The sequence below is a fragment of the Cygnus olor genome, chromosome 9 (genome assembly GCF_009769625.2).
Source record: "Cygnus olor isolate bCygOlo1 chromosome 9, bCygOlo1.pri.v2, whole genome shotgun sequence".
In the NCBI taxonomy this organism is placed as follows: Eukaryota; Metazoa; Chordata; class Aves; order Anseriformes; family Anatidae; genus Cygnus; species Cygnus olor.
In genome coordinates, this window is record NC_049177.1 from 2,923,124 (window position 1) to 2,941,810 (window position 18,687).

Sequence of the window (18,687 nt, forward strand, 5' to 3'; positions counted from 1 at the left end):
TTAAGGTACCTGTACAGAGCGATAAGGTCGCCCCTGAGCCTACTCTTCTCCAGGCTGAACAACCCCAGCTCCCTAATCCCGATGTATCAGGCAGCTAATTTTATGTACAGATTTCCACACTGAAAACAGTTTAGGAAGTCTTTCGTATTTTCTTGTCAGATCTCTGTGAGGTTTCTGGATTTGTGTATCAGTTCAAGCCCTTTAATGCAAGTAGCCATGGAACGTGTGACTGAAGAAGAGGTGAAGGAACAGACACCAAAAAGACATTAAAAACAAGGGGATTGTGCCAAATGACAGATGTCATTGCACAAGAGGCTGGGCTGGCCACCATGTTTCCGCTTTCTGTGCTGGAGGTTAAGGTTGTATTTGTTTCTTTCACTTCACAAATGCTGGTGACCCTGTGAAGAGCAGGTCAAACCCCAGGCAACCTTCCTGTTAGGCAATGGCTTGGACTAACTCAGGGGCAGCAGAAATACTGTAGATAGTCGTCTGTCTGACAACATAGTATTCGTGCCATGAACCAGAGCCAGGGCTTTGCAGTTGCTTCACGCTGTTTTAGTGGCCAGTTTATCTTGGTTATGACAGATCAAACAAGGCCATATCATAGGACTCATAAAGTTTTGGGAAAAGTATGAATAATGCTGTTGCCAAGGAGAGGAGCATTTGTTTTTCCTCTGTGGTGTTAGCTTGCAGGATTGACTTTGACTGTTAATAGGGCCTCCAGTTCTGCCCTCAGTTTTCTCCCTGTCGGGGTATCTCGACCAGCTTTTTTGCCTTTTCTTGTTCAGGAATGTCAAAATCGCATTTTATTTCAGCTGTTGCTCTTCTTCATGAAGTCGCTATGAGGAGAGTGGGAACTCTGAAGAGCATTGCTGTGCTCTCTGCTGCCAAAACACAAAATAAATCCACATGGGCTGATACTGAGGACTGGAAAATATTTTTGTAGGTAATTTAATTAATTTTAGGTAATTTTTGCTCCATGACCTTGGTGAGTTCCTGATGTCTGTTGCTTTGCTATCAAAGAGTTGGACACCAGTATATCTTTTTATTAAAAAAAAAAAAGGCCCCAAGTTGAATGGGGCTTTGGGCAACTTGTTCTAATGGAAGGTGTTGCTGCCATGGCAGGGGTGTTGGAACTAGGTGGTCTTTAAGGTCCCTTCCAATACAAACCATTCTGTGACATATATATATATATATATATATATATATAAACACGCACACACATATATATATATACCCACACACAGTCATTTCTTAGTAACTTCAAGCTGGTATCTGTTGGAAAAAAGATCAGCAATAGCTCCTCTTAATCAGGAATTCAGTGGATCTTCAGAATAGGAGGTGTTTGTTTTTTCCAGCAATGCTATGTATGTGACGATGTCCTTCAGGTGTAGTTAGGATTTTCTTCATGTGAGCATCATCTGCTGAGGACTTTATAAGAAGCGGAAGAAACTTGGATTAGGAGAGTATGTGCTCAGTAACAGGTTACAGAGTGATCAAGGAGAGTGATTGTACACTTAACCTAACTCAGTCTTCCCTGAGTGTTATGAAGGCTGCTGTGTATGGCTTTATCCATCTGTGTGGAAGGATTTGCGTTCCTCTGCTGTTGAATCTTAGAGAATTCTTCAAAGCCTAAGATAATGATTATGCCAGCTGACAAGTCCTGAGCTTTATGTCCTTTTCCACACTTGTAGGAAACCCTTGGATACAACTTTCTGTTCTGTTGTTTTGTGTGTGATGTGCATTGTGTGTGTTTACTTTTTTCCATTTCAAAAAAAGTACCTACATGTAGTAGCTTGGTTGCTGGGATTGGGGAAGAATACAAGCAAGATTAAACTCGTCTTTTGCCATTGCATCTTCAATTTAATAAGTTTAAATACAAGATCTTGTTTATACCTGATTTTGCATTGTGTAAGTCTGATTGTCAGTTGGAAAGTGTGAAGGACATCGTCTCCTTTGCCTAAAGTGTAAAATGAAAAGTCCATTTGCCTTTTATAAAGAAGCTCTCTAGAACAGTTTGCTGCACATCAAAGAGAAATGTTTGGTTTCCTGATTTCTTCCAGGCAGTTTGTAACACAAGTCCAAACCCAATCTGTAAGTAGTAGCCAAAATGATTTTTGCCTTAACTTCTCGCTTGCTAAATCTAATCATGCTAGTTATGTATTTTTTCCAAAGTACAGCAGCCTTATATAATAGAGAGTAGATTTCACTTTGGCGTGTGGTACTGTGCCGTCATCCTCTTGGACCACCTCCAGGAGAGCACAGGTGACAGTTCTGCAGGGATCTCACAGCTTCTCTGTTTTTATTAGTCTTTTCTGGCTGGTATCCTCTATGGTAATGACCCACCCGTGAGATGTACTTCCTTTGGACCACTTCATGGAATTTCTTCTGTTCACCTTCTAGAATTTCTTCCCAATATCTTAAATTAAAAATGTCTGGGTAAACCATTCAATGTTCATTCTAATCATCAATTTATGATCAGATTATCTCCGTTTGAGGTGCTATAAGAAGTCTAGAGGTATTCTTATGGATCATTCAGGGACTTCCACAGACTATCATGTGTCCTCAGGTTTGCTGTCCACCTTGGGAACAGCAGCATCTTCAGCAAGAGCTTTTTCGGGGTCCTGTCATGCCTCTTTCCCTGTTCTACATTTCCACTCTTCCCACTTGCTGTGGTTTTCATGGCTTCCACACTCTGTGTCTTAACTGTGTCCTGAGCAAATGCTGCTCACACCTATTTCCATCAGGCAGCCTGTGCAGCAGTGCTGTTGTGGCACTTGCCCACTGCCAGCCCTGCTTTCCTGGGCAGGAAGGAAGGAAGTAGAGTGAGTGGAAGGGAGGAAAGAAGTCAGATGCAAGAAAGCAGTGAAGTTACCTTGCTTCATGACTGCCTCTCCTTTGCATTTGCTAATTCCTGGGTGATTATAATAGCCAAGACCTGCTCTGCAAAGTGAGTGGGAGAGTAGCAGACGTACTGGTGTCAAGGCAGTACTGCCATATGTTGTTAGCAGGCACTGCTCCTAATGATGCTGTACTGGGAATGAGACACAGTATCCTGAGCACTGCAATCATTTTAAACCTCTGTGTCTCTTTTTTTTTTTGCAAGGGTAGTACTCTGAGCATAGCTGCTAGAGCCAAATTTCCATTTGGTTAATTATACTGCTCCCTCATAAACTGCCCTTGCAGTTTCTCTTGGTAATACTATTCATCATCTCCTCTTCTAAACTCTGGAGCTGGTGTATTCTGGGACATTAAGCAGCAGCTGCTCTTTATATTTAGATGATATAGCTTGCTAAATGCTTCTTTGAGATAAAGGTGTTATAAATAATTCAATGGAATTATTTTGTAGTATGTGCATGTTTATCATATCCTGTTAGAATAGTGTAGTGCCACTTTGTGTACGCACATAGGCAGTTGTTGCTGTGCTAAGCTAAGCAATTTCTTGGGTCTGAGAAACCTAAGGCTGTGACAGGCATTACAATATGGTGCATTAATGCCACTTCTTGCTGTTAACAAGTTCATCCACCAAAGGGCCACGTCCCAGTTCAGTGGTGCACGCTGCTTGATCTTGCTGCCTGTACACTGCCATGGCAGGGCTGTGTTGTTCTTGCTGTGGCCACGTTTTAAATGTGGAGATTTTTATAATCTCTCTTTAGTACTTTTGTGAGAAGGGAAATGCAGTTGTTTTGTGTCTACATTCTTTAATTAAAATCTTATCTTGCTAATGACAAAACAAGAAGACAAATTAGAATCTATACTGTCTGCTGTGTGTCTTGGTTTTTCAGGTAGGGACTAACTTGTATCTCAGCTTTTTCTCCTTGGGAAAGAAAGGTAAACAAGATTCTTCAAAGAAGCATCATGTGCTGGCTGCCCTTGCCTGCAGTGATAAACACTTTTTCTTCTCTCTCTTTTCTTTAAAATTATTAGTACTTTTTTGTGTGTGTGAGTTTCTTATAGAAGCAGGAATTTTCTTGTAAATAAAATCCCCCCACAAGAACAGCTAGGTTGGTCTGTTCAGATTTGATTTTTGCATACGTGGTTTGAACTTTAATGCTGTTCTTGGCTTTGCCCTGTCATTAAAGAATCTTCTACCTGATTTCAGCCCAACAAGAGATATTGGCTTGTTTTGAAGAGGCAGCAGAGGAGAGGAGTAGAAAGATAGAGACAGATGATAGGGGACAAATAGTATAGTGTGTGCTTTTACTGTAAATACCTAGATGTTCAGCATACAGTAAATTCAGTGTTACTCAGAATGCTGTTTTCTGTCTATTATGCTGTCTCTCATAAGTTCATGCATAATTAAAACTAAAATATATGTTGTTTTCTATTTAAAAGAATTTAACCAAAGTAATAACAGCTTTGGTAGGAAAACAGACTGTTAGGAGAGATGTATGGAGGACTACAGTCCTGTGGCTGGAAGTACACTTGTGTATCATAACAGAATTGCATCAGGCTCCCTGAAAGCTGGGATGCTTTGACTTTGCTCACTTAAGCTTAGGTGGGGAAAGCTACAAAATTTTAGAAGATGAGTAATCCTCATATTTTTAATGCAAACTCCCATCTCTCTTGCCAAATTTCTATCTGTATTTCTAGATATTGAAAGAGGGGTCGGTTTCTCTTAGCGCATTTGACACATGTTGCTGTCTGCTTTGTTGAAAATCTCTCTGTCAGTATCTCAAAACAAATGGAGAGCACTCTAACCCCATGGGCTTTATTGAAGTGCCTTGAAAAATTTGGTTCCTGCTGTGTGGGGAAGAAAAACCTTCCCCTGTGGGCTGTTTATTCCAATCTTGGCCATTGCTTTGTCAGTTCAGGCCCTGCTGCTTTGTTCTTCCCCATCTGTCTGATACCACGGAAAGCATTATGCATTATGCACTGGTTGGACTCTTAGTTCGGTATGGTGAAGAACAATTAAGCTCTTAAAAAGATATGTCTATTCTATTAAATATTTTCAAAAAATATATGGAAAATTGTCAGTGTATGTTGAAGATAAACTGCTGAAGTTAAGCATTTATTAGGGAGCTGTAAAACACCTTGTTGATGGAAAGCATTGAATTAATTGTTTATCTGGAAAACAATCATCAGACTTCTGAGATTTTTACAGGACAAATATTGCGGTCATAGCTAGCAATGTTAATTCACTTTTGGGTGGTGAGACCTCACTGAGTTTACCATGCTGCAGAATTGCCTGTGCTTCATAGGAGGGATGCATTTTGCTTAGAGACAGCATCACAGACAGCCTGTAACACTCATTGCTTTAGGAATTTGTCTTTTGTTGTCATGCCGAAGAGTGATTTCAGAGTAGTGTTGCTTTATCCAGTGCTGATCCTCTCATCCCTGCTTAGGCCAAGCAGCAACTGGAGCGAAGGTGCCTGAGCTTCAGTGGCAGAGCACCCGCTGGGCTCCCTGCTGTCCACAGCTTTGCTGCGTAGTCCCAGCGACTGTCAGGCTGCCAAGAGGAAGATAAAAAATGGGAATGAGTGGAGCTGCTGCTGTATTTCTTTTACCCTAACTTCTCCTAAAGCAATGTGGGATATAGAGAACAGATGAGTGTGATGCTCAGTGGTCGTTCTGAATCAGTATTGATCCCACCGTTGTGTTTTGGCACTGTATCTTTATATCCCTTCTTTCTTACTCTTCATACAAATACAGAGATCCTCTGCAAATACAAATTAGAGCAATCTTTTTTTAAAAAATCCAGATAGCAGTTTTGTTTGGCTGAGAACTGCAAGATATGGGCCCCTATATAATGTTATTGATTATTGTATTTTTAACTCCAGGTATTTAGTGTTGCGTGAGGACAGTAAGCGTCAAGAAAAACAGTGAAAGTCTTATTCATTTTCATCAGAAGTAGTTTCTTTTTTTCCTTAGATCCCTAAAATTTGCACCAGGTTGTACTCTGTCAAAATGAGCAGCAGCAAGGTTATTTACTGTAGATTTTGTCACTAAATCTTTGCAAAGTCAACTTCAGGGCCAGTGGAAACCATGAAAATGAGTTTTCTGCCCTTTGTAAAAGCAATGACCTCTGTAATACCAGAGAGATGAACTGTGAGAATGAAGGGAGCTCTTAGGACTTCGCTGTACAACTGGTGTGAATAGCAATTGGTCTGACCTGCAGCCTTCCGAATTACGCTGCGGGAAAGCTGCTATAACGGATATCTAAATTGCAGCAGTGATAACTAAAGCTGCCCCCAGGGAAAAGGACCTTTGCCCTTCTCCCCTTCTCTCCTTCAGAGAGTCTTCCACTTTGGAGTGCTGCCTTCTAGCCTCTCCAAACCATGGCTTCATCTTCCTTTCATCTTGGCTGAAATGGGTACCAGAGAAGTCTCCACTTCTTGGTTTTTGCTCCAGGCAGTTCTGGGCAGTGCTTTCTGGCTGCCGTGTAGGTTTACACGGCCTTAGAGCTGAAATATATGCCAAGAGAGTGGGCTGGGGGTAATACAGCTTTTCTGGGGGGGGCATACAGGTGATGTTGGGATTAAATTAGCCAGATGGAAGGGAGGCTCCTGTTTCAAGTGGCTGTAAAAGATGTTGTGTTGCCTGGAGGAGATGAACCTCTCCGGTGCCCAGGTACCCTGCATCAGTGCCCTGCATCACTGCTCTGGGTGCTCATGCGGGGCTGAGAATCACTTTTGGCTATTTCTCTGCTGGCTGGAAAAAGATTACCCATCCTAGCCAAATGGAAAGTGACTGTTGAAGGCACAGGCCAACACTAAATCCATTGTGAAAACAGGACTTTGGAGGCACTGTAAACCATGGCTTTTGCAATGAGTTAGTATCTGTATGGCATCATCATCTTCTAGCCTTATACCTACTCTATGGGACGTGTTTGTTTTCAAAAAAATCTTTTGTTTAGTCTGCTAACATACTGTTGCGTGATTGAGTGGGAAACTTCTGGTTGAATGGTAAAATGGTGTCATGAACCTTAGAGGCAGCGATGAATTCTTGCTGCCTGTACAGAGCCTGGTTTGCTATGCCCCCAATCTACAATTTGATAAAACAAACATACATCTGATTGATCATTCATATTTTTATCTAAGGACTCATTTAGCAATAAAAAGAGTTGTTCAACTATATTTTCTTTTTAATAATGTATTTAGTGCTTTTTACTATGTTGAAATACTCAAGGTCTGTTCCTCTTTGCTGCAGTGTAGGAGTTGCAGCCCAGTTGTAGGCAGAGTATTTCTGCTTCTGCAGCCTTGGAATAAGACTTTTCCTGGATATGCTATAAATTGTGAGAGCTGGAAAAAAATCTCTAAGGGTTTTGCTAAGTCATGCAACTCATTTCACATAGTGGTGCATGAAGGAGATGTAAAACTAATGATTGAGTACCTTAACAGGAGACTTTGCAGATGTGGGTATAGTTACATTTATATGGGGGGTGATATTTCTGTGGTCTGCCTTTCTCTTTGGGGAATGCATTTCATTTGCAGTATGTGGAGGATAGCGGAAGGAATAAGTGCTGCCATTTCTGGGACTCTCTCATGTCTTTGTGGTTTGTTTCGTAATTACTGTTTTTTTTTTTTTTTTTTTTTTTTTTTTAATTTTACTGCTCTTACAGCACTCAGTGGGGGGAAGAGCTGAAATGGTTTAGTTTACTGCTTTTTAAGTTTTTATCCCTGTTCCTCATGTAATGTAGGCCTAATGTTTCTTGTTTCTTGAAATACAAAAATAATTTATAGTCATCTTCAGCCATCACTGATGTTGGATTCTTTCCCTTTGGCTCTTAATTTCAGGTGTTGTCAAGCTGTGCCAGGAAGCAAGTGAAGTTGAGATATTTGGTCTCCAGAACTCAATATCTTAGTAACACAGGCTTTGTTCATTTTTATTACTTGGCATCTTCTTTTGAAAGGAAGAACTAAAGGGAAATACAAGCATCTCACGGGGAATGCTCAAAGAAAGGAACCCTTGGGACAAATCTCTTAACCATAAAAGATCCTGAAAAACATGCACTCTGCATGGCTTTCTGGGAGTACGTCAGTGTCCAAAGTGCTGGACAGTATATAAAGTACACGTCTCGGTGGAAACAGTGGCCCATGTTATACAGCCATTCCTGCACTCACCCTTTGCATGCTCCATTAAGTACAATTGGAGAACTTTTTGTAGGACTGGTGCCAAAATGAGCTTTCTGTGGGTTGGAAAGGAAGGGGAACAAAATAAACGCAACCAGCCCATTCCCCCCCTCCACCCATGTGCTCCTTTTCTCCGTCTGTTACGAGACAGCAGCTGTGAGGAACCTGGGGCCGAAAAGCTTTCTTGAGCATGATGAGTTACTTAATCAGATTTCCATGCTCAGTTTCAACCTGATGTAAATGTCATAAAGGAAGTGTAGGAAAAAATAATGTAATTTAAGCATGAAAGTAAAGATAGATGTCTGTTTGGGGGGAGATCACGCTCATACACACTTACGCCACTTTCTCCTGGCAGAAGGATCTTCTCAAAGTGAAGGTTTTGAGATGGTAGAGGAGAAGTTTTGAAAGGATTTTGTCTGAAGGGAAGTCTAAATAATTACAAGTAGTAACTGGAGTATGAGCTGGTTTTCTTCTCACTTCCCTGGCTACCTCCCCATCTCCTCTCCTCGCCTTGGGAAGCCTCCTGAAAGATGGCAAGAAATGGCTTAGGGGTATCCAGGAAAGCATTTCAACCCAATGGTTACTGGGTATAGAGAAACGAAATTATTTGAGGCAAAGAAATGAGACGGAAGAGGAAAATGATCTAAATAGCAAGATAAAGAAAATATTTAGGAATATAAGTAATCATCAGCTTGTACAGTAGGGTGTCCAGCAGCCCTGCTGAGGTTGCGTATGATCTTTGTTCATTCAGTTATGTCTTGCTTTGCAACCTTTTTAAATCGCTGTTAGAACTAATGTGATTCCTTGAGTTTTAAATAGCGCAGCGTAAATCTTCACTCACATCAGGACCCAAGTGTCTCTGAGTACAAGCTAATTTCAGTTTGCCAGTTCCACTTGATTTCTTTTCAGACTCATCCCCGCAAGCCAAACCACAGAAAGAGTTTCTTGTCCAGTGAAAAATTAAATGCAAAAGAATATCCCTTTGTTGTTAATGGGAGGCTGTGAGGAGTGGTGCTGTGAGGGATGAAAAGCTGGCTCTGCCTGAGGTTGACTTTGGGCTTGGTTAACTGGGCTTTGCTAGTAAGACAGAGCCTCCTGGTTGCTGGATGCAAGTTGCTCTTAGGTCTAACTGAGGACAGTAGTTTAATACCCTGGGTAGTTTATAAAGAAGCTTGTTGAGCAGCAGCCTGATGTAATACAAGGTGAAAAGCTCAGACCGCTGCATTTCTTAGGGTTGAGTTTCCAAACGAGAGCTCTGCTTGCTGCCTTATTTATCCTGTACTGGCTGTTTGGCTTGTGGAACCAGTGGGCTTTTTCTTGTTTGCTTTTATTCCCAGTGTCTACCAATTAAGCTGCAAAGAGTAAATCTTTTCTTTTCCAGCACATTTATTTACCAAATATTAAACTTGCCAAACATCAGTGTTTCCCCCCTCGTCCCATGCCATGGCAGCTGGCTAGGCGGGAAGGAGGGCTGTGCTCAGCCCCGGCGGAGCTCAGTGTCCCCTGCTGCCCTCCCAAAGTGCCATCAGCGGGAGGCCTGGCCACCAGCCCTATGCCTGCTGATGCTCCCTGCTTTTTCTGCAGCTGTGCATCGGTTCATTGGCATGAATCAGATGTTAACGAGGGGTGTTTTTTTCCCTCCCTCCTAAACTGGAGGGCAGCCGTCAGACTCGATGGTTATTTTCTGTTAGACAGTTGCCCAGCTCAGACTGTTCTCCCTCTGAATTGCTTCTCCAAAATAAAACACTTCTTTACATATTTCTGCAAGCCGCATTACTGCACTCACTGAGTATTTCTGTGTGCAGAGGAGCCCAGCAGTTCCCACAAAGCCCCCATGTGTGTGCTGCGAAGGCTTTGGCTGGATGGCCTCAGTGTGGGCAAAGCAGCCCTGACAGGCAGAGGGAAACTGTGCAGCCTTTTTTCTCTCTTCTTAACCGAGTTAGTTTGTTGGGTCTTGAGCAAACGTTGCTTGAACGCAATTCACAATATTTGCTTAGTGACCCAGTGGAATGTCTGGGATATTTTTGTTTTTCCTCCAGAGCCAAAAGTGCTCCTTGGCTCTGCCTCCCAGCGCCGCTGGCCTACAGGCGAGGAGGGCCGGGCTAGGCCGGGCTGGGCTGCGGGCAGCCGGCTGGCAGGGAGTGCTCCTGCGCGGGGCTGGCTGTGGGAGGGGAAGGTGCTGTAAACAGCACTGCAGCTGGATCTGCTTTTATTGAAATAAATGTACCAGGAAGCCTGCTGCAGGCCTGCTTGCATCCTAGCTCTGCTGGGGATGAAAAATCCCACTTCAGAGCTCAGAGCCATGCAAACCCCAGTGAACCCTGGGACTTCCTGGCTGGGGAGCAGGAGAAGTTATGCGTGCTCCCATTGCAGTGATACCTGTGTCCTGGCTGGCTTTCTGACTGCTGCACTGTGTCCCCATGCCCTGCGGTGCTGACAGATTTCCCAGATGGTCCTGCCAGGCTGCCCAGGGTTGTGTGCTCAGGGATGGCAGGGTGGCATCCTGCATGAAGGGGAGGTGTGCAGGTGGCAGTGGCTGTGGTGATATGTGCCCTTTTTATTTATGTAGTTATTTTGTCTCTGAAGCAAAAAGAGGTGATGCTTGGGATCCACCAGCACCATATCTAATTCAGGGAGTGGAAGCAAGTACAGATAACTAGGGAGGAATACAGAGAATCCAGAGACATCCAAGCATCCAGTGATGATATTAGGAAAGCTGAAGAGAGTCATACAACAGAGGGAAGACAGTCACCAGTGCTAAGATGTGCATAAGACTCCAATTCCTATAGAGTAGTTCTAGCATCCTGCTGGCTTTCCCCTTCCTCTCCCATGGCCAGCCGCTAACCTGAATTGTCTCTCTGGGACCAGCCATGCAGGAGCTTTGACCTTGTTCTGCTGTTCTTACACTTTGTGGTGGTGCTGTTTGGGTGACAAATACCTTATTTTATATCAGGGCCTGGACTTCAGTGACTGCAAATATGCAGGGTAAATAGCCAATGGCTCAAGTATAGTGCTTTGTTTCAATTTTTTTATTTTCTTTGTTAACCTTGTTTATTTGTTAATTTTGTTGACGTTGACCCTCATTGTCTTGCGTGGAAGAAATAAATATATTAAAGAAATAACTGAGTAGTTCATTTTCCACATGGCCCTTTGTTCATATCCTTGAATAGTAAGGGAGGCAGGAGTCCTGTGTGCGTACGTGTTCCTGTGCCAGGTTCCTGTGCCAAGAGAGCATCTGCCCCCGCATAATGCGATAATTACACCTCTTTACAGCTTGGATCTGCTTTCCTGGAGCAGTATTATTTGACAGACTGGGGATGGGGAACAGAAAGAGAAAAAGAAATTGGACATCCTGACTTCAGGAACCCAGTTGAGGCTCATGATTTAGGGGCAGTATGGACTTACAGTGGCAGTATGGACTTGCAGTCCATACTGGTAATGAAGGAGCCATTGTGCCCAGTGAGCAGTCAGCAGCAAAGGGCACTGCAGGGCTGGGTCATGAAGCTGTGCTTGGCACATGCAGGAGCTGAGCTGTTCTTTGCTCAGATGAGCTAAAGGTAAATGATGTGTGCTCAATTATAAAGAAAGGAATTGTGTATGGAAAGTGAAACCTCCATATTACATCTGACAAACTGGCCTGTGCTAGAGTGAAGGTTTCTGTCAGCTGTTGTATCGGTCTTTTAAGAGTTTGTAAGCTTTTGAACCTAGTTATTAAAACATATTTTCACTATACCTTCCTGGACTGAAGGGATTTAAAACAACAGTGTCAAAATACTCAGGTGGTTTTGTATGTCTGGCACAGTGCATGAAAATGACATTGATTAATCTTGTGTGTGTTGACATGAAGCACCTAAGTGTCAGATAGCTGTAGGTATGTCATGCAAGGCCAAGGTACAGTGTTTTTCCGTTGAGGATTTTGAGGATTTTGTTGGATACTGACATTGGGGTTGGCAAGTCTCTGGAGCAAAATAAGGAGCTCTACAGAGCTTTTGCTAAAAGTTTGAATGTTTGCAAGCTCAGAAGTGCTGAAACCACAAGTATTTGGTGTCATTTTGGGTGGCAGCAGCTTGCCAGTGAGAGAAGGATCAGATGGAAACTGCCAGTTTGCCACAGAGAGGATGGAAAGAATATAGATAACTTTAGACATGTGCAGGACATTGTTGTGAGTTGGATCTTTTGGGAATTCATTGGAAAAATGGAACGTACAAACCAAAGTGCTTCAAGAACCATAAAGAAATACATTCCTGTCCCGGAAGAAGATGTGATGTGAGATGCCTGTGTTTCTTAAGGTTAACACAGTGGCAATGAACTGGCTTTTCCATTCCTTTTTTTTTTTTTTTTTTTTATTTAACTTAAAATACAGTGTCCAAATCAAATACATGCTGTAACAGCTTGATCATAATTTACACATGCCAAAGAACCTGAGGCTATTCCATGTTGCACTGAGGCTGGAGAGGGGGAATGGGGCTGTTGACCTCAGCACATGTAGGATGACACTTCTATAAGGATGTGTTGTGCTGTTACAATTCGATTGTCTTCCTGGGCATCTTCCATTGACCTCCGTCCAGTGTTTCAGAGAAAGAAAAAGCATTATTTAGTGAACATTCGCTGGTGTTCAGTGCTGTATTATCACAGGTGCTGCTTTAAGCCTGAAGTGTGACTATGGCCAGTCCTTGAGCCCAAGATAATAAAGCTATACAGTTGATGCTGCTCTTCAGATACTTCTTCAGTGTGTTTTACATATGCACAAATAATAATAATATGTCTTTCTGTGCCCTCACATCTGGCTCTTACAATTATTAAAGATGAAATTCTTTTCTTTTTTTTTTTTTTGTACTCCCTATTGCCTTTACACTGATGAGACACCATTGATTTTAATGGAAGAGACAACCAGTGGGAATTTGTGCCTCAAAATAATTTTCTTCTCCATCTGATAATGGACGGAATAATCTGTTCTTTGATCTTCAGTTGGTGAATGTAGAAATTGGAAAGGAAAATGGTTGTGCTGTGATAGCTTTCCTCCAATAATGTTTGTGGTCAGTGATTTCTGGGCATTTAAATAAGATGTTTCCTTTAAAAGGTGTGTCTGCTGGGAGACATGATGTGCTTGGAGCCAAAGTGCCAGGAGCATTGCTTGTGGAATAACCTTGTGACTGAGAGTCAGGGAGAGCTGCCCCGTAAATCCATCGCTTGTCGGTTTTAATTCATATTGGTACCATCCCTACAATTATGCAGATGTTAATATCTGATTTACTAAATTGGCCAGCTCCAAGTAGATTAGTATGTAACACATAATATTTGAATGATATTTAATCATGAAGAAATCTTTGTTCTGAAAAGAGAGCTGCTCTTTTTTTTTTTTTAATTTCTGTTTGTCAAATACTCAGCATGTCTCACCAGTCCCTCTGCATCGTCCCTTGCTAGATACAGAACAGGGATTAAGTAATGAAATGTTGAACATTGGTCTTAACTAAGAGCTTTGGTAATGCTGTTCTTGTGCAATGCTTGCATCTCGACTAGGAAAAAATGATTTATTTCTTTTTGAAACAAAACCTAAAACATTACTAGTCATTGAGGTTTCTTTGTAAAACAAAGGTTTCAAAAACAAAGGTTTCTGAAACAAAGGTTTTATTTTTTCTCTCCTGTGGACTCCTTGTTGTATTGTCTAAGCATCTTATAAATATTTATGAATGCATCCTCAAAGGAAAATGAATGTATATAATGATGATCCAAAGTGGTGTTTAAGGAAGCAGCTTTCCAAAGGTTGCTACACAGTTATAGCGTGACACAAATGGGACAGAAAATCAGACCATTAAGCCCCATTTTGGTAAACAAGCCATCATCCCATCCCATCCTTCTTACTAGCTACTTTGCCTTGGCCACTTTCAGAGCAATTCACCTCTTTTCTTCATCTAGTAACTTTATTAAGGGATTTATTATTATTTTTTTAAATCCCAGACCTAGGCAGCCCAAGCAAGGAACAGAGAGAACATGAACTCAGTGTGTGCTCCCCTGGGACAGTCTCAGCTGCCGGAGGTGCCCTGCGCGTTACCTGGGAGCCATCCCCACGACGCAGCTGCGGACGGCTGCCTCCCGCAAAGAAGCCCGCAGTGCAGCCATGCCCTGCAGGCACTGTGGACTTGGGCTGTGCACTCATGAGAGGCACTTTTCTCTGCTTGCTCCATGTGATACCGGTCTTCTCTGAGCAGCGACTGGGGCACAAATGTTGCAGCTATGGCATGATCTCTCTGGTGGCTGGGGATTAAACGCAGTGTTTGGGCAGTGGCGGAGTGCATGAGCAAGACGCTAATTCTCTTTTCCTCAGGGTTTAGGGGCTTTGTACAAATCTCCTTGAAGTCAGTGAAGGACTTCTCTTGCTGCAGTGGGCTTTGAATCTGACCCCATATGCACAACTAATTTACAGTCTGCGTTAGTCTTTTGCTAGCTGGCTTGTGAATATGAAACGGTACTGAGCGAACCTTTGCAGGATACACTGAGTAGTTGTGAACATGCGAAGTTGCACACTGATCTTGATCTTTTCAAAGTAGTGTGACTGCAAATGTATGTTGAGCTATCCCACAGTATGTTGCAGCCACATTCCTCTTTGGTCTTTTATGTGCTTTTTATATGTGTTCAGTTGGCATTATAAGCTCTGAGGTTTTCTTTTATGCTGTTCTACAGTACTTTAGGGAACTCATCTCTCATCGCTAATAAAATAAAACAAAACAAAACTCTGGTAGGTCTTGCCTTGTTAACTGTTGTAGCTGGTGTGGTTCCCACTGTTCCAAAAATTATAAAGCCTTATAAGATTTAAAATAGTCCCAGTCCAAAGCATGAATATTTATAGACAAAGAATAAGACTTCTTATTTTGAAATGTCAGTGCTATGAAATTGCTTTTTTGGCAAGCATGATTAAGCCACATAGACTTCCAATAATGTTTTGTAAGCTTATTTTTTAATTATGGCTTAATTTAAGTCTCTGAGCTTAAGAAAACCTATGAAACTAGCAGCAAAATATTTTTCTTGTGGAAAATTTTGTTTGCACGGAATACAAAGTCTGTATTCCTTGTGGATTTTTGATGTTTTTAAACATGGTGATCCTGTATTTTTTCTTTGCATTTTTTAAAGTGTATCAAAAAAAATAGCTGATATTGTGTATTTAATACAGCATTTTGAAGAAATTAGTTTGGAAAGTGCATGTAATTACTTTTTCTCCAAATGCCTTGAGTAAAATACACGAGGTTATAAGACATGAAGCGAGAGGCGCCAGATTCTGTCTCAAACAGTAACTGCTGCAAGAGACAAATTAGAAGTCATTTTGCTTTCATATACTTGTTCTTAAATGCAGCATTCTGACAACAGCAATAAATGGAATTATCTGCATAATTGTATTTATGTAGTGTTACCCTATCTTTTCTAGAGAAAATCTCTTTTCCCAGATTCAGCTGTAAATGGAAGAATGCCTCTTTAGCAGCTGTACAGATTTAAGGGAATGTTTCTGCACGCACTTAATATGGAATTTTGATAGGGACTACTCAGTGAATTTGATTTTTAGTGAACAAAATACAGTAAGAGCACAAAAGACTTACTGCTTTCCTGTGCAGATTGGATAACAGGATATACGTTCAAAATAGCGAGACAGAAAGGAAAAGAGATGATTTGATTAAACTAAGCTAGATTTATTACTAGATTTTTTTTTAGCAGCTTATTTTCTTAAATCAAAGTAAGAGATGTCTCAGCCCTGTAGCTCAGCCCTTTTTGAAGACAGAGTATTGAATAGTTTTGAGCTGTTCCTGGCTTACTACTGAAGTAGGAACAGCAAAAGTGCTGGAAAGACAGGACTGTTTTAGAAAACAAAAGCCAAAACTTTTAAACAGTTGAAAATCCTCTGCTGTGATCATGGTCTTCTGACCCCCTGCGGCCTTGTGTTATCAAACTAAGAATATCTCAGTTTCCTTAGTATTTGTATCATATCTCAACCGTTCAATCTGAATATAGTTAAATAAATAAATAAAGATGGTGGCTGGGTGGCACCCCAGCTACCTGGGACGTGCTTCACTGGCACTTAGATTTGCTATCATGAGCTTAGAGATACAGGCGTGGGTTTTCAACCTGACTTTTCCAGGTGAGCTGAAGAGAGTGCAATCCCTTGAAATTTGGAGACTGAACATTTTTTACATTTGGGTTTGAGTGGTGAAAACAACGTTTGAAGAAACAAATACCTGGAAACCAATCTCTCTCTGTTTTTTTTTTTTTTTTTCTTTTTTTTTTTTTTCTTTTTTTTCCCCCTGAAGGTGATGGGGAAATAGGGGAGTTTGGGTGAGGGGATTGCTTGTATTTTTCAGGTATAGGAAAATTCCCTGGGATGGCAGAAAGCAACACTGGAGTCTAGTGTCTGTGTTTCACCTATCTTTCCTCTGTTTTGCAGGTTACATATTTGGGTAAGGTTTCCACAACAGGGATGCAATTTTTGTCAGGCTGCACAGAGAAACCAGTCATTGAATTATGGAAGAAGCACACGCTCGCCAGGGAGGATATTTACCCAGCTAATGCCCTTCTGGAAATTCGCCCTTTCCAAGTCTGGCTGCATCATCTGGACCTCAAAGGCGAGGCAACAGTCCATATGGATACCTTTCAGGTAGCACGTATAGCCTACTGCACTGCTGACCACAACATCAGCCCAAACATCTTTGCTTGGGTCTACAGGGAGATCAACGATGACTTGTCCTACCAGATGGACTGCCATGCTGTAGAGTGTGAGAGCAAGCTGGAGGCCAAGAAGCTGGCTCATGCTATGATGGAGGCCTTTAAGAAGACTTTTCACAGCATGAAAAGTGATGGCCGGATCCACAGGAATAGCTCATCAGAGGAAGTGTCTCATGAATTTGAATCTGACGATGGCTGACTGAACTCATTCATGGTTCAGCAAAGGCAGAAATGGCCTAGGGAATGCGAGCTGATAGATGAATAAGCAACAATTGAAATTGGGGAATGGAAAGGCTGCCAAACACTTGGCTGACCAGCTTTTTAAATCAAAAGAGCAATTTGGTACCTAAAGATATGCATCATTAAAGTAATTATGTTACATTGAAATCTGCTGCTGTTGTAAACATGAGAAAAAAGCTTCCCTCTCCCTCCAAATCTTTCTCACCCGCCCATCGCTGTCCCTTTCTCATCTCTGTAGTTCAGGTGAATACTGCAAAGTAGATTCATTCCTGTTTGTCTTACAAGACCGGTCAGGGAATTTTATTAGTTGCTCCTTTGGCGTTCCTTGCTGGAGGCTGATGCTGATGCACAAGAGCAAGTAGACCTACAGAGCCCTAATGGCTCTTGAAGAGTCTTTCTCCAAGATGCATCACAAAAATCCTTTGACCATACGTAGGCTAAGACAGCCGTACATAGCCTTTTAGACTAATGGCCTGGCATTCTACTGTTAATTCACATTTCACAGATTGAAAAATGAAAAAAGATCCTTGTATGTACACATTATATCATATGCTATCCTTTATTTTATTCATTGTACCTATTTTCTTAATATACCTGCTGTCACATCTTTCACCCGGCACCAGTAGGTGCAGTTTCAGACTACAGACTGCAGGATACCAAAAACGGGTGGGCCGAACCCCCACGGTGGCTAGGAGTACAGTGAGCCAGCACCCCTTTCTGCTCACGTTCAAGCTCTCGTTTGCTCAGTAGGAGGGCGGCCCACTGGTAAGAGTTGAGGGACACTTGGGTCTGTCGGTGTTTGAACTGTGACTCCTCACCAACCTCAGGTCTGAAGTGGTATGAATATGGTAACCTCGACTCCGTGTCACTGGTCTCCGTGTCACCGGTCTGTTGGGCCTGGTTTGATGGAGCTGGCTCTGCCTGGCCAGGAAGCCAGGGCTGCATTACTGTAAAGATCGAAGGAAACGGCCCCGTAGGAGTCAGGTCTGAACATTTGTTCTGGTTGAGAAGCCCATGTTAAGATTCTCATACCTTTCCTTGTGCAGAGATATAAAGAGTCATGCCTTTCTTAAATGCAAATGTTTAATAAAACTCAAATAAAAGGAAAACCTTGTTTCACTTGATATTTTTAAAGGCCAAGAGCAGATCAATAGTTCGCAAGTAATGCTGCTCCTTTATACAATTTTGTTCGTAATTATGGTAACGTTAGGGGCACTAGGGCACCTTACAGAAGCCTTAAAAGAAAGCTAATTGAAGCGGCTAGCTCTGTGTCTGTGTTTTGTGGGTATATATGTTTGTATGTGAGCGTGTATGTGTGAGTCCCCAGTGTTAAAGCATGTAGATTGAGCATGGAGACATATTGAGGAGGGCCCACACCTCTTGGAAATATGCTTGTTGCTTTACAATGTATGTAAACTATTCTCGAGCGCAAATGCATTCATACTTTAATAAAAAAAAGTGTTTGAGTTAAAGCTTGGGAGTTTTAAGCTGTCTTTCCAATGCAAACTCTGTGGTTTTGTTTCATGTGTGTGGGTTCTGTGTTCAGTTGCTTTATTGGAATGAAAATGTTTATTTAATTCCATTTAGCATTACATCAGTCTCCATGAGAATTGCCTTCAATAATTTTAAATTATTTTCTTTTAAATATTTGAGGTAAATTATTGCTATT

General features: G+C 41.9%; 1 protein-coding gene across 7 annotated transcripts in view; it reads left to right on the forward strand.

Annotated features, from left to right (window-relative positions):
• The window catches only part of PID1 (phosphotyrosine interaction domain containing 1), a 93,468-nt gene extending 75,347 nt beyond the window's left edge, over nt 1-18,121 (forward strand). For all 7 annotated transcript variants that reach the window (XM_040566592.1, XM_040566589.1, XM_040566593.1 and 4 more), the window contains exon 3: nt 16,501-18,121. In XM_040566592.1, coding sequence (XP_040422526.1) covers nt 16,501-16,977 — 477 coding nt within the window. In that variant the 3' untranslated portion in view covers nt 16,978-18,121. The remainder of the gene's footprint in view (nt 1-16,500) is intronic.
• Nucleotides 18,122-18,687: the final 566 nt, after the last annotated feature.